This window comes from Myxine glutinosa, chromosome 2 (genome assembly GCF_964187855.1).
Source record: "Myxine glutinosa chromosome 2, kmMyxGlut1.1, whole genome shotgun sequence".
Lineage (NCBI taxonomy): Eukaryota > Metazoa > Chordata > Myxini > Myxiniformes > Myxinidae > Myxine > Myxine glutinosa.
Genome location: NC_136262.1, coordinates 200,047,678 through 200,068,818, shown reverse-complemented (window position 1 = coordinate 200,068,818; position 21,141 = coordinate 200,047,678). Strand labels below are relative to the sequence as shown.

The 21,141-nt window shown below is 43.5% G+C and overlaps 1 protein-coding gene across 2 annotated transcripts in view; it reads right to left on the bottom strand.

Annotated features, from left to right (window-relative positions):
* Nucleotides 1-21,141, bottom strand: part of LOC137420935 (G protein-coupled receptor kinase 5) — a 276,186-nt gene that overhangs the window by 159,122 nt on the left and 95,923 nt on the right. For both annotated transcript variants that reach the window (XM_078772160.1, XM_078772161.1), the window contains exon 2: nucleotides 12,550-12,645. In XM_078772160.1, the coding sequence (XP_078628286.1) occupies nucleotides 12,550-12,645 (96 nt within the window). The remainder of the gene's footprint in view (nucleotides 1-12,549; nucleotides 12,646-21,141) is intronic.

Genomic DNA, 21,141 nt, shown 5'->3' with positions numbered 1-21,141 from the left:
CGTGGTAAGAAGGTTCGAGTGAGTTCCAGAAGGTTCGGGGGGCATAGCTATAAAACCGCTGCGCAAAAGCCGTCGAGAGGACTTGCTGCGAGAAAGAAAGATAAAGGACTCGCAGAGGAACGCAGGATAAGCGCAACAGGACCTGCGGCAAAAGGATTGGCGAAAGAACTTGATGAGCGGTGAAAGCTGTTGAGCAGAGAACTTGCACGAGAAGACGCACACGAACCAGCTCGGAGTGTATCGAAGAAGAGGATTTAGCCGCGTGTGCGAACAGTACATATACATGGGCGCAGCCAGACGCGCTTATAACGAATACAGCGCATTTGAGACGCGCGAGTGAGCACGGCTGGGTAACCGCCAGCCGCGCTAAAGTCCGTCCTTAGCCGTTCCGCCCCATCATCTGCTTGTTCGGGAGACGCGCTACGAGTCCCTGCCTTCGCCTGCCACCATCTTCGCGGGACGTGCCGGGGACCGTGGAGAGCCGGACGGGGACCATCTCTGGACGTTTTGGGGAACACCTGCCCATCTGCAATTCCCTGTGTGAGTGTGAGACGGGCCCATTGTCCAAGGGATAAGTTCAGACAGTTTAAGGCTATTCTGTGTCTCTTCGTCCTTTAACTTGTATATACGTGTGGGAAATAATTAAACCATTCGTTCTTCCTTTCTTCCTGATTCGAACGTTCCTGTGGTTTCCTCATTTGAGTAAGCGTGGCACGAATAGGATCGCTCCAATCGGGTTCCACTAATTAAGACTGCGCGGACCACGTGTACGCAATCCGCTCGGCGTACTCAAACCACACGTGGTTCGTGCGAGGCTTGTTTCCTCGCTCCCAGGGCAGCGCGGGGAATTAGGTACGAGCGAAAAGTAGTCCCGAAACCCTACTCCGAGTGTGTCCGAGAGGGACGTCTCAAGTCTCGGTTCCGCCGGGCCCAGCAAAGACAAGGGGATTAATTCCCCCTTGGTAAGGGGAAGAAGGCCGGCGTAGAAAACTGCAACAATATCAACAGTTATTTCAGAAACATGATTGTGTCAATTAACTCAAACATCATTACCTCCACCACCAAATGAGATTATGGTATGGAGGTTATGTTTTCTATGGAGGTTATGTACAAAGGAAAACATAGGTTATGTTTTCACCCCTGTCTGTCTGTTTGTCTGTGAACAGTGTATCTCAAAAAGTTGTGGAGAGATTCAGGTGAAATTTGGTGGAGAGGTTGATGGACGTTATTCTTCTGAAGCCATTCCAGTGTTGCTTTTGGCTGTATGCTTCGGGTCATTGTCCTGTTGGAACAGAAATCTTTACCGCAGTTGAAGGTCTTTTGCACACTGAAGCAGATTCACCTCAAGGATTTGTCTGTATTTGGCTCCATTCATTGTTCTCTCTATCCTTACCTATCTCACAGTCCCTGTCGCTGAAAAGCATCCCTATCGCATGATGCTGCCACCACCCTGCTTCACAGTATGGATGGTGTTAGATGGGTGATGAGCTGTGCTTCGATTCTGCTAGATGTAGCACTTTGCATTCAGGCCAAAACGTTAAATTTTCATCTCATCAGACCACGGCATCTTTTGCCTCATGCACTCAGTCTTTCACATGCCTTTTTGCAAACACCAGGTGTGCTGTCATGTGCATCTTTCTCAGGAGTGGCTTCCTCTGGCCACTCTCCCATAAAGCCTCGATTTGTGAAGGGCTGTAGAGACAGTTTTCCTTCCGGCACAGCACAGGTTCTTCCATCTCAGCCAAGGAACACTGCAGTTCTGCCAGTGGTCATTGGGTTCTTGGTCACCTCTCTAACCAAGGTCCTTTTTGCCTGGTTGCTCAGTTTGGTTGGACGGCCAGCTCTAGGACGAGTCCCGGTAGCTTCATATTTTTCCATTTCCTAATGATGGGGCTCACTGTGTTCTTGGGAACTTTCAAAACTCGAGAAATCGTTTTAATCCCTTCCCCAAATCTATGTCTCCTCAATTCTATTTTGGAGTTATACAGACAGTTCCTTGAACTTCATGGTAGAGTTTCTGCTCTGACATGCACAGTCAAATGTGAGACCTTATATAGAAAGGTGTGTTTCTTTCTCAATGATGTCCATTCAATTAAATTGGCCACATGTAGACTCCAATCAAGATGTAGAGACATCTCACGGATGATCAAAGGAAATTGGATGCACCTGAGCTCTTTTTGGAGTGTCATAGCAAAGGGGTTGAATACTTATTGACTCGAGACATTTCAGCTTTTGTACACCGCTCCTTTCCTATTCCATCTCCAGGCGCTGCATGGCGTCATCGCCGGGCATCAAAGGGGGCCCGGCCATGACGCACGCTGAAAGGGAGTACTCAGTTTTCACTCTGGTTTCTTGCTTGCTTGCTTGTTTGTCAGAGCAATATCTCAGCCATCCTTTGAGCTAGGAAGCTGATATTTGGACATGACAATGACCAAGTGATTTGGCTGTAAAGGGTATTTTTGATTTAATGATAAATCGATTAATCGATTATTTGATTGAATGAAAAATGAATGAATGATCGTTTTAAGGCCATTTTTCCCTGCCAGAGCGGGTGTTAGCCTTGCGGGTCCCATGACAATCTAGTGACTCAATTTTTTTTTCAAGTTAAAGATTCTTTTGAAACAGTGGTGGTTTAGGTATTCTATTAGCCAGTTGATTAATGATTTAATTTTTTTACTATCATTTATTTATTTTTGGTATTATTCACTTGTATATTTTCTTTCTCATCTGGGCAATATCTCAGGCACCTTTTGAGCTAGAAAGCTGATATTTGGACACGACAGTGACCAAGTGATGTGGCTATAAAGGATATTTTTGATTAATCAATCAATTGATTAATTATTTATTGATAAGTCAATTAATCAATTAATTATCTAATTTTTTCGATTTTTTTTTTCTTCCTTTTTTGTATACAAGATCGAGGCTCGTGTAAGAGCTAGCACATTGAAAACACATTAGCACATAAACACAAAAACATAAATTGACACATAAAACAATAAATGGAGGGGGAGACAAGATGGGGAGAGAGATGGAAGTACACAAGCACAACAGTAGAGAACAAGGACATCGGGAGATCTGTGAAACGGAGAGGGCTGGTGGGGCGGGGGAAGGGGCAGGGAGGTGGAGCGAAGGGGTACACGGTATGAAACAAATTGACACCACTAGGAATTTCATGAGTGAAGTCTGAGATTGAAAGAGGTGGATTTGGGGTGTATTAACGGGGGTAGAAAAGATCAAGGTTTTGGATGGGGGAAGATAACAGATGGTGGTGAACAGCTGTTTTAAAGACCTGGAGGGGGGAGTGTTATTGAAGAGATTGTGGGAGTTTGTTCCAAAGGCAGGAAAAAAGAGGAATAAAAGAGTGAAGGTGAGCAGAGAGTTGATTTTGGCAGTTTCACAAGAAGAGGGTGGCTGGCAGTTCTTGTGCGTCCTGCAGGAATATTTGGGGGACACAGCACAGACAGAGCTGGGGGGGGGGGGTGAGGGGGCTCGGCCAGAGAGGAGTCAGTAGAAGACAGAAAGACCACCAACCTGCCTGCGGTGGGAGAGTGAAATGCCCTCAGAATCAGCTTCATCGCAGGAGATACCAATGACCTTGAAAGCTTTGGTTTCCACAGCGTGAAGCTGAGCTAGGTGTGAGGCAGGAGCACCAGCCCAGAGGGGAGAGCAGCATTCCATCAAGCTGCGGATGAAAGCTTTGAATGTGGTGAGGAGCTCAGAGGTGCCAAGGAAGGACTTCGCACCACGGAGGATGCCCAGTCAGTAACTGGCTCTGGAGGCCAGCTTGGAAATGTGGTTTTCCCAGGAAAGATCATGGCTAATAGTGAGGGGCCCAGAAGCTTGGGTGACAGAACTTCTTCAAGAGGATTGTTGAGAAAGTAGATGGGAGGGTTTTCCAGACGGTCTTTTCGGCGAGACATAGTAAGAGCGTGAAATTTGTCAGGATTGAAAGACATGTTCCACTTGTTTGACCATTTTGTGATTTTGTCCAGGTCTGCAGAGAGTGAAGAGGCTGCTGCCTGCCGATCTGAGGGTTGAGATATGGTGCGACAGAGAGTGGAATCATCAGCAAAGAGATAGAGAGGATTTTCCAGAGAGTCAGAAAGATCATTGATGAAGACCAAAAAAAGCACAGGGCCCAGAACACTACCTTGAAGAATCCAGCCTGAACAGCAAGGGGAGATGTGAGAATTCCATTCATGGCCACACGTTGACTGCTACCGGAGAGGAAGTGCACAAGCCATGCGTGGAGATTTCCATGGATACCATAGGAGGAGAGTTTGATGAGCAGAGCAAGGTGCCAGACCGTATTGAATGCACGAGATATGTCAAGGGAGACAGCTCTGATTTCCTGTTTGGCGTTGAGGGCCTCCATCCATTGTTGAGACAGCAGAAGCAGCATGTCCACAGTAGAATGACCTGGTCTGAATCCAAATTGATGATCAGAGATCAAGCCATTGGAGAAGAGGAAGGATTAATGGCTTATTTGATTAATTTACAGCTTATCAAAAAGTTACAGCTTCGAATGAAACACTGCTGGTCGAGGTATGGTATTAGCCAATTGATTAAGAAATTATTTTCGGATCATTATTTATTGATTTTAATTATGCAATTAATCAATCAATTAATGCACACCTCTCTCTCCCAATACCGTCTATGTGCTGCACGGCGGCATCGCAATGCCGCGCACTGGAGGATGTTATTTATTTATTTGGTTATGAGGGTGGTATATTTTGAATTTATCTGTACTTTTTCTTTTTAAAATAATTTTGCAAAAATTCTTATTTAAAATTCCACTTTGACTTTATGTGGTATTTAAAATGTGAATGTCATTTTTTTTTTTTTTTTTTAATGTGTAGATCAGCGAAGTAAAAATCTAAATTTAATCCATTTTAAATTCAGGCAGTAACACACCAAAATGTGCAAAAGATCAAAGGGTGTGAATACTTTCCAAAGGCACTGTAAAAAGCGTGATATCTCAAACAGTTGGCAAACTTTTATGGTAAACTTTTATGTACTCCAACACTTTATTTTAGATTTCCTTTTAAAGCATATTATTGCCAGTTATTGAAGATTCGTTTCTCTCTACACTAGCTTGTGTGAGCCCAATTCCCAAAGCTTATCACACTCGCGAACCCACATTTGTCAAGCTTGGCGAGATTGTCAGGCGTGGCGAGTGGAACAACACCCCTAAACGTGAGTCGAAAGTGGCCTTCATCCTGCAGTGGACTCAAATAGGCAAGTTTATGGATTAACGGCATGGGTGACCTACCCCTCTTTGGACGTAACATTTTTCCTCAAATCATGATGAAAGACCAAGTGATACAAAAATGAAAGGATCATGTTCTAGTTACAGTCACATGAATAAGTAAGTACACCCCATGTAAAGTTTTGACTTTTTCAACATATTTCAACATACAGCGATTTGATCTTCATTTCAACAATATTGATAGATAAAGGTGATATAATATAACAAATATCATGAAACATTTACAATTTGTTGTCCATTGTATAATTTAAACAAACATAAATGCAAATTTCGCATGTGGAAAAAGTAAGTACACCCCTACATTTATCACCACTTAAAATACATAAAATTAGAATCAGGTGCACCAGCTCAGGTGCAAATGATGAGAACATCGTTAGAGAGGATCTTGGAGGAACCTGTCTTATTTAAACCTCAGACATTTAGTTTGGTTTGCTCTTTGTTGTTGAAGTGTGCGGCGTCACCATGCCAAGATCAAAAGAGCTCTCTGAGGCCTTCAGAAAGAAGGTTATAGATGCCTACGAGTCTGGGAAGGGATTTAAAAAGATCTCCAAACAATTTGAAATCAATCATTCGACTGTCCGGAAGATCATCTACAAGTGGAGAAGATTCCAAACAACTGCCAACTTGTTCAGGCCAGGCCGCCCCAGCAAGTTCAGCCCGAGAGCAGACCGCAAGATGCTGAAAGAAGTCTCTAAGAACCCCAGAATGTCATCACGGGACCTACAGGTAGCTCTTGCCACTGTTGATGTCAAAGTGCACGAGTCTACCATTAGAAAGAGGCTGCACAAATTTGATCTGCATGGGAGGTATGCCAGGAGGAAACCTTTGCTGTCCAGAAAGAACATCAGGGCAAGTCTAAAGTTTGCCAATGAACACCTAGGCAAAGACCCGCACTTCTGGAACAATGTGCTCTGGACAGATAAGTCAAAGGTAGAGCTATTTGCCCACAGTGCCAGAAGACATGTTTGGCGAAAACCAAAGACAGCATTTCACCACAAGAACCTGATACCAACTGTGAAGCATGGTGGTGGAAATATTATGGTTTGGGGCAGCTTTGCTGCATCAGGGCCTGGGCAGCTCAACATCATAGAATCCACTATGAATTCTTCATTGTACCAGAGGGTGCTTGAGGATAATGTGAGGCCATCTGCGGAAAGTTGAAGCTCAACCGAAGGTGGACCTTGCAACATGACAATGACCCTAAACATACCAGTAAATCCACCAAGGAATGGTTGAAAAGAAAGAAATGGAGGGTTCTGGAATGGCCAAGTCAAAGCCCGGATCTAAATCCCATCGTGATGTTTTGGGGGATTTGAAACGGGCTGTGCATGCAAGAAACCCCTCAAACATCGCACAGCTGAAAGAATTCTGCATGGGGGAGTGGGCAAAAATTTCTCCCAGTCGATGTCAGAGACTGGTAGACAGTTATAAGAAACGCCTACTTGAGGTTGTTTCTGCCAAAGGGGGCAATACCACCTATTAGAGCCAAGGGTGTACTTACTTTTTCCACATGCGAAATTTGCATTTATATTTATAAATTGTACAATGGACTACAAAATGTAAAAAAAAAACCCCAAAAAAACCACATTTAGAGGCCATTTTTCGCGGGGGTTGGCCTTTTTCGGGCACCGTGGTTGTTGTTGTTTTTTGGTCCCCTTTTTGAAGCAATGTTTTACGGCCGGATGCCCTTCCTGACGCCAACCCTTTTTGCCGCCTTTAACGACAAACAGGGAATTACCAGTGAACTGGTACTCAATTAGCCGACCTCGGAAGGATGACAGGCTGAGTCAACCCCCCTGGCGTTAATTCAGCGATCGACCGGGATTCGAACCCAGGATCCTAGGATCCTAAGCCGGCACCCTAGCCGCTAGCCCAACACCAGGGATACTGATACAGGACTACAACACCAGGACTACAAAATGTAAATGTTTCATGATATTTGTTATATTATATCACCTTTATCTATCAATATTGTTGAAATGAAGATCAAATAGCTGTATGTTGAAATATGTTGAAAAAGTCAAAACTTTACATGGGGTGTACTTAGAACACCAATTTTTGCCTTGTAACTTTGCTTCATTTTTTTTTTTTTCTTAAACAACTACACTTACACACACTTGCATTCTGGGTCTGCCTAGCAGGCATGTAAGATGTCTGCCATTATAAAGCTTGCAGTGTTAGTGTGAGAAATTTCTGAGGATATCCGGGAGACTGAATAGCTCACTGGGCTGTCGCCACGCAAGTGATGAGGTCCTTGGGTTTGATTCCCAGGTTGGGTCCGAATTTTTTCACACTAGACCCACGCAGGAATTTAAATAAGCAAATTACCAATGACAATGAAATTACTTGATTATCAATTTTGCAGCATTTAAGATTTGTAGCTATATTAAACCTTTTATTTTTAAAGCCAAATTTCTAAAAGTAAAACCTGAAATCAAAAGGCTCGTTATTTATAAAGCAGACAACTGTACACATGATAATAAAACCAATTGACCATTAGTATTGCATAATCTACAATGGTCCTGCAAATTAAATGAAAAAAATAAACCACACCAACAATTTCCAAAAAACAGAAAACGAGTACACACACAACAGTGGTTATGTTACGAGCTTGTCTCAATCCTGTCACATCCATGAAAGGGGGTGGCAGCCCCTGTTTGGCATATGTGTTTTGAAAAAGCAAAATGCCATGTCTCGTTGTGGCTATACGTACATTATAGTATGGCTATACGTACAAGGTCAGCCATTAATTAGATATAACTAGGGCATGCCCGTACTATATATATATCTAAAATTATATCCCCCCCCCCTCTATTTACATGAAATGGTTTGGTCCATTCGCAAAGCCAAAGCGAACGGCTTGCGAGTACGGTGACAATCCCCCCCCCCCCCCCCCTCTATTTACATGAAATGGTTTGGTCCAAAGCGAACGGCTTGCGAGTACGGTGACAATCCCCCCCCTCTATTTACATGAAATGGTTTGGTCCAAAGCGAACGGCTTGCGAGTACGGTGACAATCCCCCCCCTCTATTTACATGAAATGGTTTGGTCCAAAGCGAACGGCTTGCGGAGTTTGGTAAAGAAATCGCCATAGCGTGCACAAACGCAACAGTACACCTGAAGCGAAAGAATCGCAAATTAGTTTTAATTAGTTTTAAAACATAGTTTAACGCCAACATAGCGGCAACATAGTTTGCCAACGTGAAATAAATGAATACGCTCTCAAATGTGCCGTCCGAGGCAGAGTCTGTTCGCCACGTTCGGCACACGTGATAACTCGCTGCTCTCTGATTGGTTGAATCGTTTTTTGGACATAGCTCGGTAACTACTTCTCCGATTAATATGAAACCTTGAAAAGGCACATCCTCGGGTCCCCAGCAATATACCTGGCAAGTTTCAAGTATATCGGACCGGTAGTTGTGGAGAAACAGCGGTCGCATACACACAGACACACACACAGAGATTACTGGAATTATAGATAGATGTCATAAAGTTGTTCCATCAGCCTGGAATCCCGATCCAACCCACGCCCCCCCCCCCCCTCCATTCTTTCCATTTTAAAATTATCATTACTTTCAATTATATTACTGCTAACAAGCTCATACACAACATGCTGTGTGCGCGCGAGACCATTGGCCTGGAATAATTGCGAACTATTTGCTCCATGTAGCATAACATGCTGTGCGGGTCAAGCCGTGCTATGAACGACAATTAAAAAAAATCTTCCTTGCGAGAGTGCGTTATTGGTGTGAAGAAGGTACTGACAGACAACAGGTGCATGAGATGAGCGATGTTGCAATTGTCCGTAGTTTGCATCAGCCGCACAGTTCCTGCACCCCCCCACCCCCTTCATAAGACAATGTGTGGTGCGCATTCCACCCCCCTCCCCATCCCATTCCACCCTACAATTCCCTTTGTTGTGCAGACTCACGGCTCTAGTGGGACTTTGTTTATAACTGTTAACTACTCTATGCTGTATGCGTCACCTCGTTGGGGTTTTGTCGTGGTTTGTGCCCTAGTCATATTCATTCAGCAATTTATTAATTATTACTGCGGAATACTATTTCCAAAGTAAATAAAATTTTCTTAATTTGATTGCCAATGTTGGGACACCTTCTTTTGCTGCCATCATCCTGTTAAGAGTGTGGATTTGTTTTTAAAGTTAATGTGGGAATACTATTTTTCACGTGCACAGTTTCAGTTCAGCCAATCTCAGTTCAGCTATAGCAGTGCCACCACCCCACGTGTAATATAGATTACCTGAATGGCATAACAAAATTTAAAAAAAGCAATTCCATGAATTCAAGGTGGTTGAAATGTTGCACCATATCTGAAAATTTCTTGAAGACTTGCATAATGTGAAAAAGTTGTGGAAGAAAACCGATAACGGATGGTGCAAATTGTTACAACAAAATGGCTGGGAAATGCCAAGGTGCTGATATTTGCAAGAATGAGTAAAGCCAATTCAATATAAATATGTGCACGTGAAAAGGTGCAAGTCTTAAAACAACGAACAAAACTGCCGAAGGTGTGATTGAAAGAAAAGAAAAGAAACACCAGAAATGATTATGGCCATTGCACTAACCGCATAGCCGCAACAATTTGATGAAATCAGCAGGAAACCCACGGGATTGAACACCACTCGCAAGTGAAGCAAAACCTCCTTTTGGCCACGAAGACGCACCTATGCCTATTGTGTTGTGCTTTCCCTACACCATGGAAGTTGTTGCCAAAATTTAAAATTTCACATTTTTGTGACCTACAAAGAACCATTTGTTTATTTTTACTCAAATGGCAGGAAACTTGGCTAAAACCGTTGGGTATCTCCTGTTCAGCCCTTCAAGCCTCACCCCACCCTCATGCTACCCTCTACTCTCCCTTGCAACCAAGATACTTCAGACTTTTCCCATTACAAATTAAGCAAACACCAAATTGCAAGAATAAAGCAAAGGCATTTTTCCAGTAGCTCAGCAGCAATCGAACCGCAAGAGTCAATATATGGATACGGAATGATGCCAATTCTGGAATTGGTCACATTGGGGTACATTGGTTTTATAACAATAACAAAGGAACAATAAACACTTCCTAAAATTATTGGTGTGGTCAGACAAAACAATATACAACCACAAAGTGCACTATGGGAAACAAAAAGTGAAAGCATGAGCACAGTATTTTTCTATCAGTTTTATCATCAGGGAAGTCAATAAAGATGAGAGATGGCAAAACATTAAATAACTAGAACGGCACAAAGTAGAGAGCATACCTCCGCCAGGCTGAACAGTTTATGTTTGTATCCCACTGAAAGACCTGATCTGAATACAGACTAAAAACAAAATCTAATCAGCTTGTTATTTTCACCCACCTATTTTTGTCATAACTCGTGCACAACTTTTTGAATATTGTGCTATATATCGTTTTTGGCCCTATCTCTCAATGGTGAAGAATCACTTTTAAAAAATTAAAAACTTATTGTATCCGGATCCGGATTTTCACCAGAATCTAATTGATTCGTCCTTTTCACACACCCAACCTGTCCAACATTTTTTGTCTGAATCCGCACAAAAGTTTTTGAGAAATCTTGCTTACAGACAAACAGACAGACAGATAAAGAGACAAACAGGGATGGCAACAAACAGAGGTGTCAAAGAAACAAATATAAAATAAATAAAAGGTGTTTTATGGAAAAATCATCAAAAAAAAACAAACGAGTATTGAAAACCAATGATTCTCCAATCCAAGCAGCCAATGCAATGCACCATTGTTTTACTGCAAACGTTACAGTTTTAAGTGCAGCAAAAGAGTATTGCTGCTCTAGAGTGTAGTTCTAGAATCTAGATCATACATCTTTGCAAATGAAACGCATTTCCATGCGTGTAGGTGCGTACGTGCACACAGGTGTGTGTGCATGTTTAATATGGATGTAAACCTCGACCCAGCTATAAACTGTCATCCAAGTGTTTCACAGGCAGGGTGATTCATCGACGCTTGTGCCGTCCCTCGGATGGACGTTAAACTGGCATCACGTATGCTGGGATAGTTGGTGGATGTTAAATACCCCATGGTGTCCGGCGTGAAGGAGGATAGGTGAGAACAAATTCCAAGTTCCTGCTCTAACCAACAAGGGGCACTGCCTCAGTGTCACAGCGAGATGTGCTCCCAGCAATGATGATGTGCTCCCAGCAGCCACAGTATGAACACGAAAGGAATGAAAAATAAATGACCGGTTATATTCTTCTACAAAGTAGTACAATTGTGCATCTAGGACTAATATGATACATTAATATGATGTTATCTAATATGATAACATAAAATGCAATTTTCTTTCACCCGTTACAAAAGACAAAAATTGAAAGTTTCATTGAAGCTGGCAACAAAGAAAGAAGTGCATAGTCGAGAAAACAGAGGAAGTATTATTGAATAACTACTCTGTGATAATAATAAAAGGTCGTGAATGAGATTCAACATATACCAGCCGCGAGGTCAAATGTCTTATTATGGTGATCGGTTTGCTCAGGCCAACAAATTGCAGCGAACAAATTTTAAAATTAAATAAATGAACAGGATTATAACTAATTAATTGACATATGTGGGGAAATTACACGCCCAGACCAGGAAATCGAACCCAGGTCCTCTGGTGAACCGTACCAGTGTTCTGCCATCTGAGCTATCTGGGCGACCCTGACCAGGCATGCAATTTTCCCCACACATAGAATTGCCACTCTCTTTCCATCACTGCTTCCGGGGCACTCGCTGCCAACCATAGTAGCACCAACGACCAACGGCCTGCTCAGAGGACCTGGGTTAGATTGCTGGTCTGGGCGTGTAATTTCCCCACATATGTCAATTAAATTTTAAAATGCTCACACATTTCGTATTTCAATCTGTCCTACGTTGGGTGCGATCAAACTAGCTTCACATATATTCGAAGAACAAATAGCGAGTCATTCCTCTTCACAATTGACAGAAATATCCAACAGTACACCTGAATCCTGATTGTAATACGTACCGTTTCAGCACAAAGCAAACTGGCAAAGCAAAATCTGTCATTTCTCTCAACGTTATAGCGATAATGTTGCTATATTTAACATGTAAATGATTGTTACATGTATCCACGAAAACAAAGATCATCCGGGTTTGCCTTGAACAATATTTCGAGCTTGTTAAGAGAGCAAGAGTTAAGGCTTTGCGACGAAGAAAAGGTGAGGCTGAACCCAGGTTAACCAGAGGTGGCAGGGATTCATTCGGCACAATGTCACTCACAATCAAACTTGGATGCTTACCCAGGAACCTGCGGAGTTCTTCACATTGAATGACATGAGGAAATTTCAAGATATCCTTCCACTTCTTGCTTTTCCCTTTACGTTTTCCACCTCCACCTGCAAGTGCAAACAACAAGGTATTATGGCAGCCTGAAAACATCACCATCACACTTGCATTAAAACAGCCTGCTGGAGGAACAAATATAGCTAAGCGAATGTGATACAACGGCTTGCCACGGAGTTGTGAAATAGTAACTACCCTGTGAGACCCTTCTCATAAAGGAGTCTGTAGGGATAAAGGAGTATGCATTATGCAATGGAAAAGATCCTCCAAAACCAAAACAACCATCATGAATGGATGGCATTAAAAAAAAATTGGTGCCTATCTGACACCAAGACCAAAAAGGTATCCAAACTTCCAAACCCACCGATTGGCCTTGATGTGCACAAGCAAGCACCACTATGGAGGTTGAACGAATACAGTACTGTATCACACCTGACAGGTTATAGAGAAACAAAGTGCAATGCACTAGACTCCATTCTTAAACATCTTTAATGGAAAAAACAAAACAAGGAAATTACCAAATTACCTCTTCAAATATTCCTGCAAGGGTCGCCAAGAGCTACTGGTGACAATAAAAGCCATGATAGATTTACCAAGCCATCTCACTTCCATCTCCAAGGTTACTGTGTGAGGGAACAGTAAATGGTTGATCCACGTAATTACTCAATTTTTCAAATTACTGGTACACAGCAGGAAAGGCAGAGACTGTGTGTGGAGCAGCCTTCTTGGCAAAGTCAACAAAAGGTTGATTGATAGAATGAAGCAAATAGGACCTCAACAACCCAACAGTGGAATGGGAAGTACATCTTCCTGAGTCTTCTGCAGCACACTCTACAGAATTCCAAGTCAGTTGCTGACTGGTGACTGACCACCTCATGGTCTCTTCCATTTCCACACATGTTAACACTCTTCTCCAATGTTCTCTCCTTGTTCTGCGATGCGTCCGTTTGTCGTCGTCCCGCTGTTTTCCCTTTGTTCCATTTCCTCTGCTAGATCCTTCATCCCCTGTCGCTATGCACTCCAAAAAGCCTCAATAGAGATGTCGAAAATAAAATGAGATTAAATAAAGTACAAGGAGAAGCCTGAAAACCACCAGTCGCGTACAACTAGGAAGTAGAATGCACTACGTGGTAAATCTAAATTCGAGAGAACGTCAGAAAAAAAAAAATACACAATACAGGTGATTCAGGCCAATCCGTTTCTGCACAAAGGACAATATATTTGTGCACATCGCTTGGCAAAAAGACCAGTTAGCCTTTCCAGGAGTGACAAGATACGTCAGGAAACCCAACAACTGCATGCGTTCAAACTATTTAAAAAAATCTTGCTTTGTCAAAAGCACAGCTAGATTGTTTGCATACAATGAAGTAGACAAACTAATGAATGTCATCAACAAGTGAGTATTTTACCTGAGAGCACTTTTCTCCAAAGAAAACCCCCCAAGAAACCCTCACACTTCCTGACTACACTTCCTTCTCGACGTTGCCAAAGTGAAGCACATACCAACTAAATGCAACAAAACTCCTCCACCTTTTCCCTCGAGTCAAGTTTCTAAAACTCCGAAGGAGTGGGAGTAAAGCTTGTACAGGGGATTTGGTAGATAAGGAAGAGTAAATGATTTAGTTGTTATTCTAGTGGGTTACCACCGAGGTTAAGAATGCCTGACAATACGGGAGCACTTCATTCCATTACAGTTTTCCACCAGCCAAAATGTCCAGATGGCAGTCGAAGCAGAACGCGGCCAAAGACCAAACCGTGTCCGAGGTAGCTCGCACGTGTACGGGGAAAGGTAACAGTCCTGTGGGCCAGACAACCCAAAATTCAGCCGTGAATGTAGGAAAAGTGACCCCTGGGAGAAAAATACAAATATCACTCACACAGGACGAGAAGAAAAATCATCAAGCAATTTCCAATTGCAATGCGATTGAAGGGTGGAATGAATAAATGCAAATAAGGGAAGCAAAATGGTACAAAAAATAATAAACAATAAGCCGCATAGCAACTATGGCCAGTGGAATCTGAGGAGTGTGTATATGAGGCAAACCTCGACATGACGGCTTGGAAATTCAACACACATGCTTCAATGCAATGCAATTCACAGGTGAAAGAGACTGAAAACATGTGCAGGGTGGAATTGTTAAACTCACATTACATAACTTGGATAAAAATCCCTCGAAACTTTTCCAAAAGGAAAAGGAAAAAATGAAAGGTTCTATTAAAGACTTATGTACCCACATAAACCAATACGTTTGAAATAAATAAATGTGTGTCGTGATCACGAATCAAATTGACCATCATAGTCATTTCACTGGCAGTCTCCCTTACACAACCATCACCACCACCACAACAACAACAACAACAACAACAACAACAACAACAACAACAACAACAACAACAACAACAACAATAACTAGGCCTTGGAGTCATGCTGGAGGACATAGTCCAAAGCTGCTTACCCAAATATGAAGATAAATTGCAAACTTTTCTTGCAGTGTCACATCGTAGGGCAAACAAACAGTAATTTAACATTCATTTTTATTTGGCCAAATGAAAGTGTTCATTTCAAAGCATGTTTTCAATGCAATGCCAAATGGACAAGAGAAACATTTAACAATACACAGCTTTGACAAAGTATATAGATTACAGTAGATCTGAGAATGAACGATCTATATTAAAGTAGATATGTATGTGGACGCATGCAGCAGGCATGGACGAGGCTGATAAGCAGATATTTTCAATGGAAATCTACGTGTCGCACTGAACATAGGCATTCTGTCGACAAATATATCCATTTCAACATTTAAAAACGCAATCTGATGGTCTTTGTAATGCTAGATTTTAATTTTTACATTAACTTGGAAAACCTTGAACTATAATGATTTATGAAAATATTATTTTATGCACTGGAAAATTTTTTTTTTTTTAAAGGAGAGGGAGGGAGAGAGAGGAGGGGAGGGAGAGAGAGGGAGGGAGGGATAGAGAGAGGGAGGGATAGAGAGAGAGGGAGGGATAGAGAGAGAGGGAGGGATAGAGAGAGAGGGAGGGATAGAGAGAGAGGGAGGGATAGAGAGAGAGGGAGGGATAGAGAGAGAGGGAGGGATAGAGAGAGAGGGAGGGAGGGATAGAGAGAGAGGGAGGGAGGGATAGAGAGAGAGGGAGGGATAGAGAGAGAGGGAGGGATAGAGAGAGAGGGAGGGATAGAGAGGGTAAGGGAGGGATAGAGAGAGAGGGAGGGAGAGAGAGGAGGGGAGGGAGAGAGAGGGAGGGAGGGATAGAGAGAGGGAGGGATAGAGAGAGAGGGAGGGATAGAGAGAGAGGGAGGGATAGAGAGAGAGGGAGGGATAGAGAGAGAGGGAGGGATAGAGAGAGAGGGAGGGATAGAGAGAGAGGGAGGAATAGAGAGAGAGGGAGGGATAGAGAGAGAGGGAGGGAGGGATAGAGAGAGAGGGAGGGATAGAGAGAGAGGGAGGGATAGAGAGAGAGGGAGGGATAGATAGGGTAAGGGAGGGATAGAGAGAGAGGGAGGGATAGAGAGAGAGGGAGGGATAGAGAGAGAGGGAGGGATAGAGAGAGAGGGAGGGATAGAGAGAGAGGGAGGGATAGAGAGAGAGGGAGGGATAGAGAGAGAGGGAGGGATAGAGAGAGAGGGAGGGATAGAGAGAGAGGGAGGGATAGAGAGAGAGGGAGGGATAGAGAGAGAGGGAGGGATAGAGAGAGAGGGAGGGATAGAGAGAGAGGGAGGGATAGAGAGAGAGGGAGGGATAGAGAGAGAGGGAGGGATAGAGGGACAGGGAGGAATAGAGAGAGGGAGGGAGGGATAGAGAGAGGGAGGGAGGGATAGAGAGAGGGAGGGAGGGATAGAGAGAGGGAGGGAGGGATAGAGAGAGGGAGGGAGGGATAGAGAGAGGGAGGGAGGGATAGAGGGAGGGAGGGATAGAGAGAGAGAGGGAGGGAGGGATAGAGAGAGGGAGGGAGGGATAGAGAGAGGGAGGGAGGGATAGAGAGAGGGAGGGAGGGATAGAGACAGGAAGGGAGGGATAGAGAGAGGGAGGAAGGGATAGAGAGAGGGAGAGAGGGAGGGAGGGATAGAGAGAGGGAGGGAAGGATAGAGAGAGGGAGGGAGGGATAGAGAGAGGGAGGGAGGGATAGAGAGAGGGGGGGAGGGATAGAGAGAGGGAGGGAGGGATAGAGAGAGGAAGGGAGGGATAGAGAGAGGGAGGGAGGGATAGAGAGAGAGAGGGAGGGAGGGATAGAGAGAGGGAGGGAGGGATAGAGAGAGAGAGGGAGGGAGGGATAGAGAGAGGGAGGGAGGGATAGAGAGAGGGAGGGAGGGATAGAGAGAGGGAGGGAGGGATAGAGACAGGAAGGGAGGGATAGAGAGAGGGAGGGAGGGATAGAGAGAGGGAGAGAGGGAGGGAGGGATAGAGAGAGGGAGGGAGGGATAGAGAGAGGGAGGGAGGGATAGAGGGAGGGAGGGATAGAGAGAGGGAGGGAGGGATAGAGAGAGGGAGGCAGGGATAGAGGGAGGGAGGGATAGAGAGAGGGAGGGAGAGATAGAGAGAGGGAGGGAGGGATAGAGAGAGGGAGGGAGGGAGGGATAGGGATAGGGATAGGGAGAGGGAGAGGGATAGGGAGAGGGAGAGGGAGAGGGAGAGGGAGAGGGAGAGGGAGAGAAGGGGGAGAGAGTGGGAGAAAGTGGGATTGGGGGGAAGGAAAGAGAGGGACGGAGAGGGAGAGAGGCAGGGAGAGAAATGAGAGAGAGGGAGGGTTTGAGAGAGAGGGAAGGTGGGAGAGAGGGAGGGATAAATGGTAGGAGATGGAGGGGGGGTAGGGTTGAAGAGAGGGAGGGAGGGTGGAAGAGAGGGAGGGAGGAAGGGTGGAAGAGAGGGAGGGACGGTGGAAGAGAGGGAGGGAGGGTGGAAGAGAGGGAGGGAGGATGGAAGAGAGGGGAGAGGAGGGTGGGAGAGAGGGATGGATAATGGGTGGAAGAGAGTGAGTGAGGGTGGGATAGAGGAGGAGGGGAGGGAGAGAAGGAGGGAGTGAGAGAGACATGAAGATAGAGATGTGAAGAGAGTGACAGAGTGACAGAGAGCGAGAGAGCGAGAGAGCGAGAGAGGGAGAGAGGGGTTTCCAAAACAAACCCATTTGCGGGAGGAGGAGGGTTGTAGGGGAGGGGGGGAGGCTTCCATTTGTGATCTCATTACACCAGATATATTTTTCAAAACATGTGCAGGCACAGCGACAAAGCATTCAAGATCTAGAAGTTTCTCAGCCGCATTGATAGGAGTAAGGTTTTGAAAATAAAGTTTGGGTCTGGATAATTTGTGGCTGAGAAGGGCTTTAAAAGAATGACATCTCACTCGAAGGATGTTTAGCATGGTAGATTGGTTCGCTGACTTATGAACATAATGACTGATCAATCGGAACATTTCAGCAACACAGCTACGTTTTTGAATAATTATTTTATCATTGTGAATAGAGCAGGCAGGATGGCACAGAACCGCAAAGGCAAGCACACTCACCTCTGAGCTATCTAGCCTGAGTTTGAATGCAGACCCAGCTATAAACTGCCATCCTAGGGTTTCACAGGCAGAGTGATTAAACAATGTGTGTACCACCCATTGGATGGACATTAAACTGGGTGGAGGTCTGCAAGCATTGTTGTTATTGGACCTCAAATATCCCATGGTGTCCTTTGCGAAGAGTAGGCGAGCCACCAAATAGTAGGATTGGACAAATTCTTATTTATATTAAGAAAAGAAATAACGCACAGCAATTATTGAGAAGCTGGAACGAGTAAAAATTGGTCGGGTCATGACCTATAATCAACTTGAAAAACCACAGGAGGGTGGGTTTAAAGGGACAACTGAACTGCTGGAGAGAAAAACGATCGTGTGGTTAAGCATGAGGGTAAGTCATTGCGGTGAGACCATATGCATTCTCAGGATGTTTGGCCTGCCCATAAACCTCAAGACAAACGTTATAAACAAACAGATCTCCATAACTCCTTTCACCATACGGAAGATGCATGAGAGGAAAAATCTGGCAACAGAACGATATATTCTTCCCTGCTCCAACGAACTTGTGGAAAACCGAGGAAAGCTACCTTGAAAACCGAGGAAAGCATTTCATCGGGAGGCTGCGGTTATCGTTACTCATGAGGCAGTAATATTATTAATTTTTTTCCCCAACTTTCATCTGCACCACATTATTCTGCTACACAACTGCAATTCCCTTGTGTGAACAAAATAGAGGTACATTAAAAAAAACAATCAAAATATCGTATGGACCTATTACATACAAAGAATAGTTGTTCTACTCATACAAGCGTAGATCAAAAACCGACGACCAATTTGGACGTTTATAGCTGCATACTACCCGTGAACGGCATTGCCCAGCCACACAAAGTGGCCAGCTGTGGTTTTGAATGCTCAACAGAAAACCACAAAGATAAACAGAAATACCATTACCCAGCAATGGAGCGGGGGGAGTGTGGGAACACTTCCAATCAACACAATATCTGATAGAATAGCAAACACAAAATAAACAAGAAAAAGAGCAATCAGAGATTGCAAACCCACGCCAGGATGTATTTTCAGTGGTTTTTAAGGCTTTTGTGTTAAACAAATATGGCGGCCGAACCACGTGACCAATGACGTCATCATCATTATTTTTTTAAACTAATTTATTGCAAGATTATGCTCAAGAAATTTCATCTTGATCGGATGAAGTTTTGTACTTGTCGAATTATGACGTCATAATGGAGGCACCTATGACATCATTATTAACATATTTTATTCCCCATGGAGAGTTCTTTACAATGAGCCATGTCTCAATTTTTTTTCTATTCAGCGCTTTCGGAGATATAGAGGTGCAAAGTTTTTCAGCTTTTCCAAGATGGCGGCCGAATCACGTAACCTATGACGTCATAATTATCATTTAAAAAATCTGCAGGTGGAGTTGCACCTGTGGTGAAAATTTCCTGTCAATCGGACCAACGGTTGCAGAGAAAATCATATTTATTCTGTGCGGACAAACAAACAAACGGACTCAAATGCAATACCCTCTCCTCTGGCGAGGGTAATAATAAATCCCATAAATTTACCCTAATCCGTTAGAATTTCATAGCACGTGTGAAAGGGCGAGAATTTTGAAGGAAAAACAAGTTTAAACATCTCTGTCGTTTGAAAGAATCTTTTGCTATAGACTGCATGCGGCCAAAAATAATCAAATGGATGAATACCAAACCACAGTGATTAGTTAACGATTGCAGCCAAGGGGACCGCAGAGCAAAACAGCAACACAGGAAGTTTGCAAAAGTTGACCGAACAATAGGATGGCAACTGAAAATGTTTAAGAGATTTGGATACTTGTACGGATTTTGATAATGCCCGAGACAAAATAAAAGCTGGTAATACACAGAGTTCAACATTTTGTACCTAAAATTCAGCGCATCATTTCTGTTTCAAATGCGTACAAAAAGTTGGTTGTGTGTAATTATTTGCCAATTGCGTGGCTAATATCAAGCCAACCTTGTAATGCTTCATGTGCCCGGTATCAAATCTGTACATACTGTATATAATCAAAGGAGATAAATACAAACTATGTAGGCTTACAGGCCTTCCAATTATTAATTATATTGGTTGTATTATTATTATTACCCCAAATATTGTGACGCTTGTCTTTTCAGAGACCACAACACTGATAAATAAAACATTGGAGGTTTGTTTTTTAAAAAGTTAGGAGATCTAACGCCAACTTTTCAACAAAGCCGATTGATCCTAAGTCTTGGCAGAATTTTGGATTAAAAAAAAAATTATTCAAATGAATTCAAAGATCTTCTTCTGCAAGACTGATGAACTGATCAATCCAAAACTTCAGATAAATCATCAACACATGACAGCACTTCAAGCTTGCGAAGGAGAATCATCTCTCTTAAATAAAATTGTCAGCACGGGTAATCAAAATTGACTGTTTTTCAGGAAGTTTCTGGAGAGGATTAGTACAGATACGTAGGTTACAGGCTAGAGCGATAATTATTATTGAAACACTTGTGATCACATCCAGTGAATCCTTACTAAGAAACGTAGACGGAACCCACAGCAATTTTCTTAACAAAAAAGGATTATTTCGATAAGAAAAATTGATTTTCAAAAATATGTTTGCAGTTTCTGCCACTTTCAAAAATGCTAAATCTGAAGGTGTCTCGCAGTTCCTCATTTTCGCAAGAAGTGTTACTGCTTGGAAGCCTTGATAGTTGCTTTATTCATTTGTATGCAGCCTGTGGATGCTCGTTGCATCATTGCTCGGAGGGTGTCTGTGCCGCTTCTGCAATTACCCATGTAGGCTAGGGCAGGAATTTGGAATTTGCTCGGAATGCAGGTGATAGCTCACCTACTCTTCGCAAAGGACACCACCAATATTAGCAGACAAGTTGTCTAGTTTTACGTCCATCCGAGGGACATATCGATGCCTCTCCCTGCGAAACACCAGGATGGCTGTTGGATAGTTGAGTCGACATTCAAACCCATAGCTAGACAGGTGAGTAT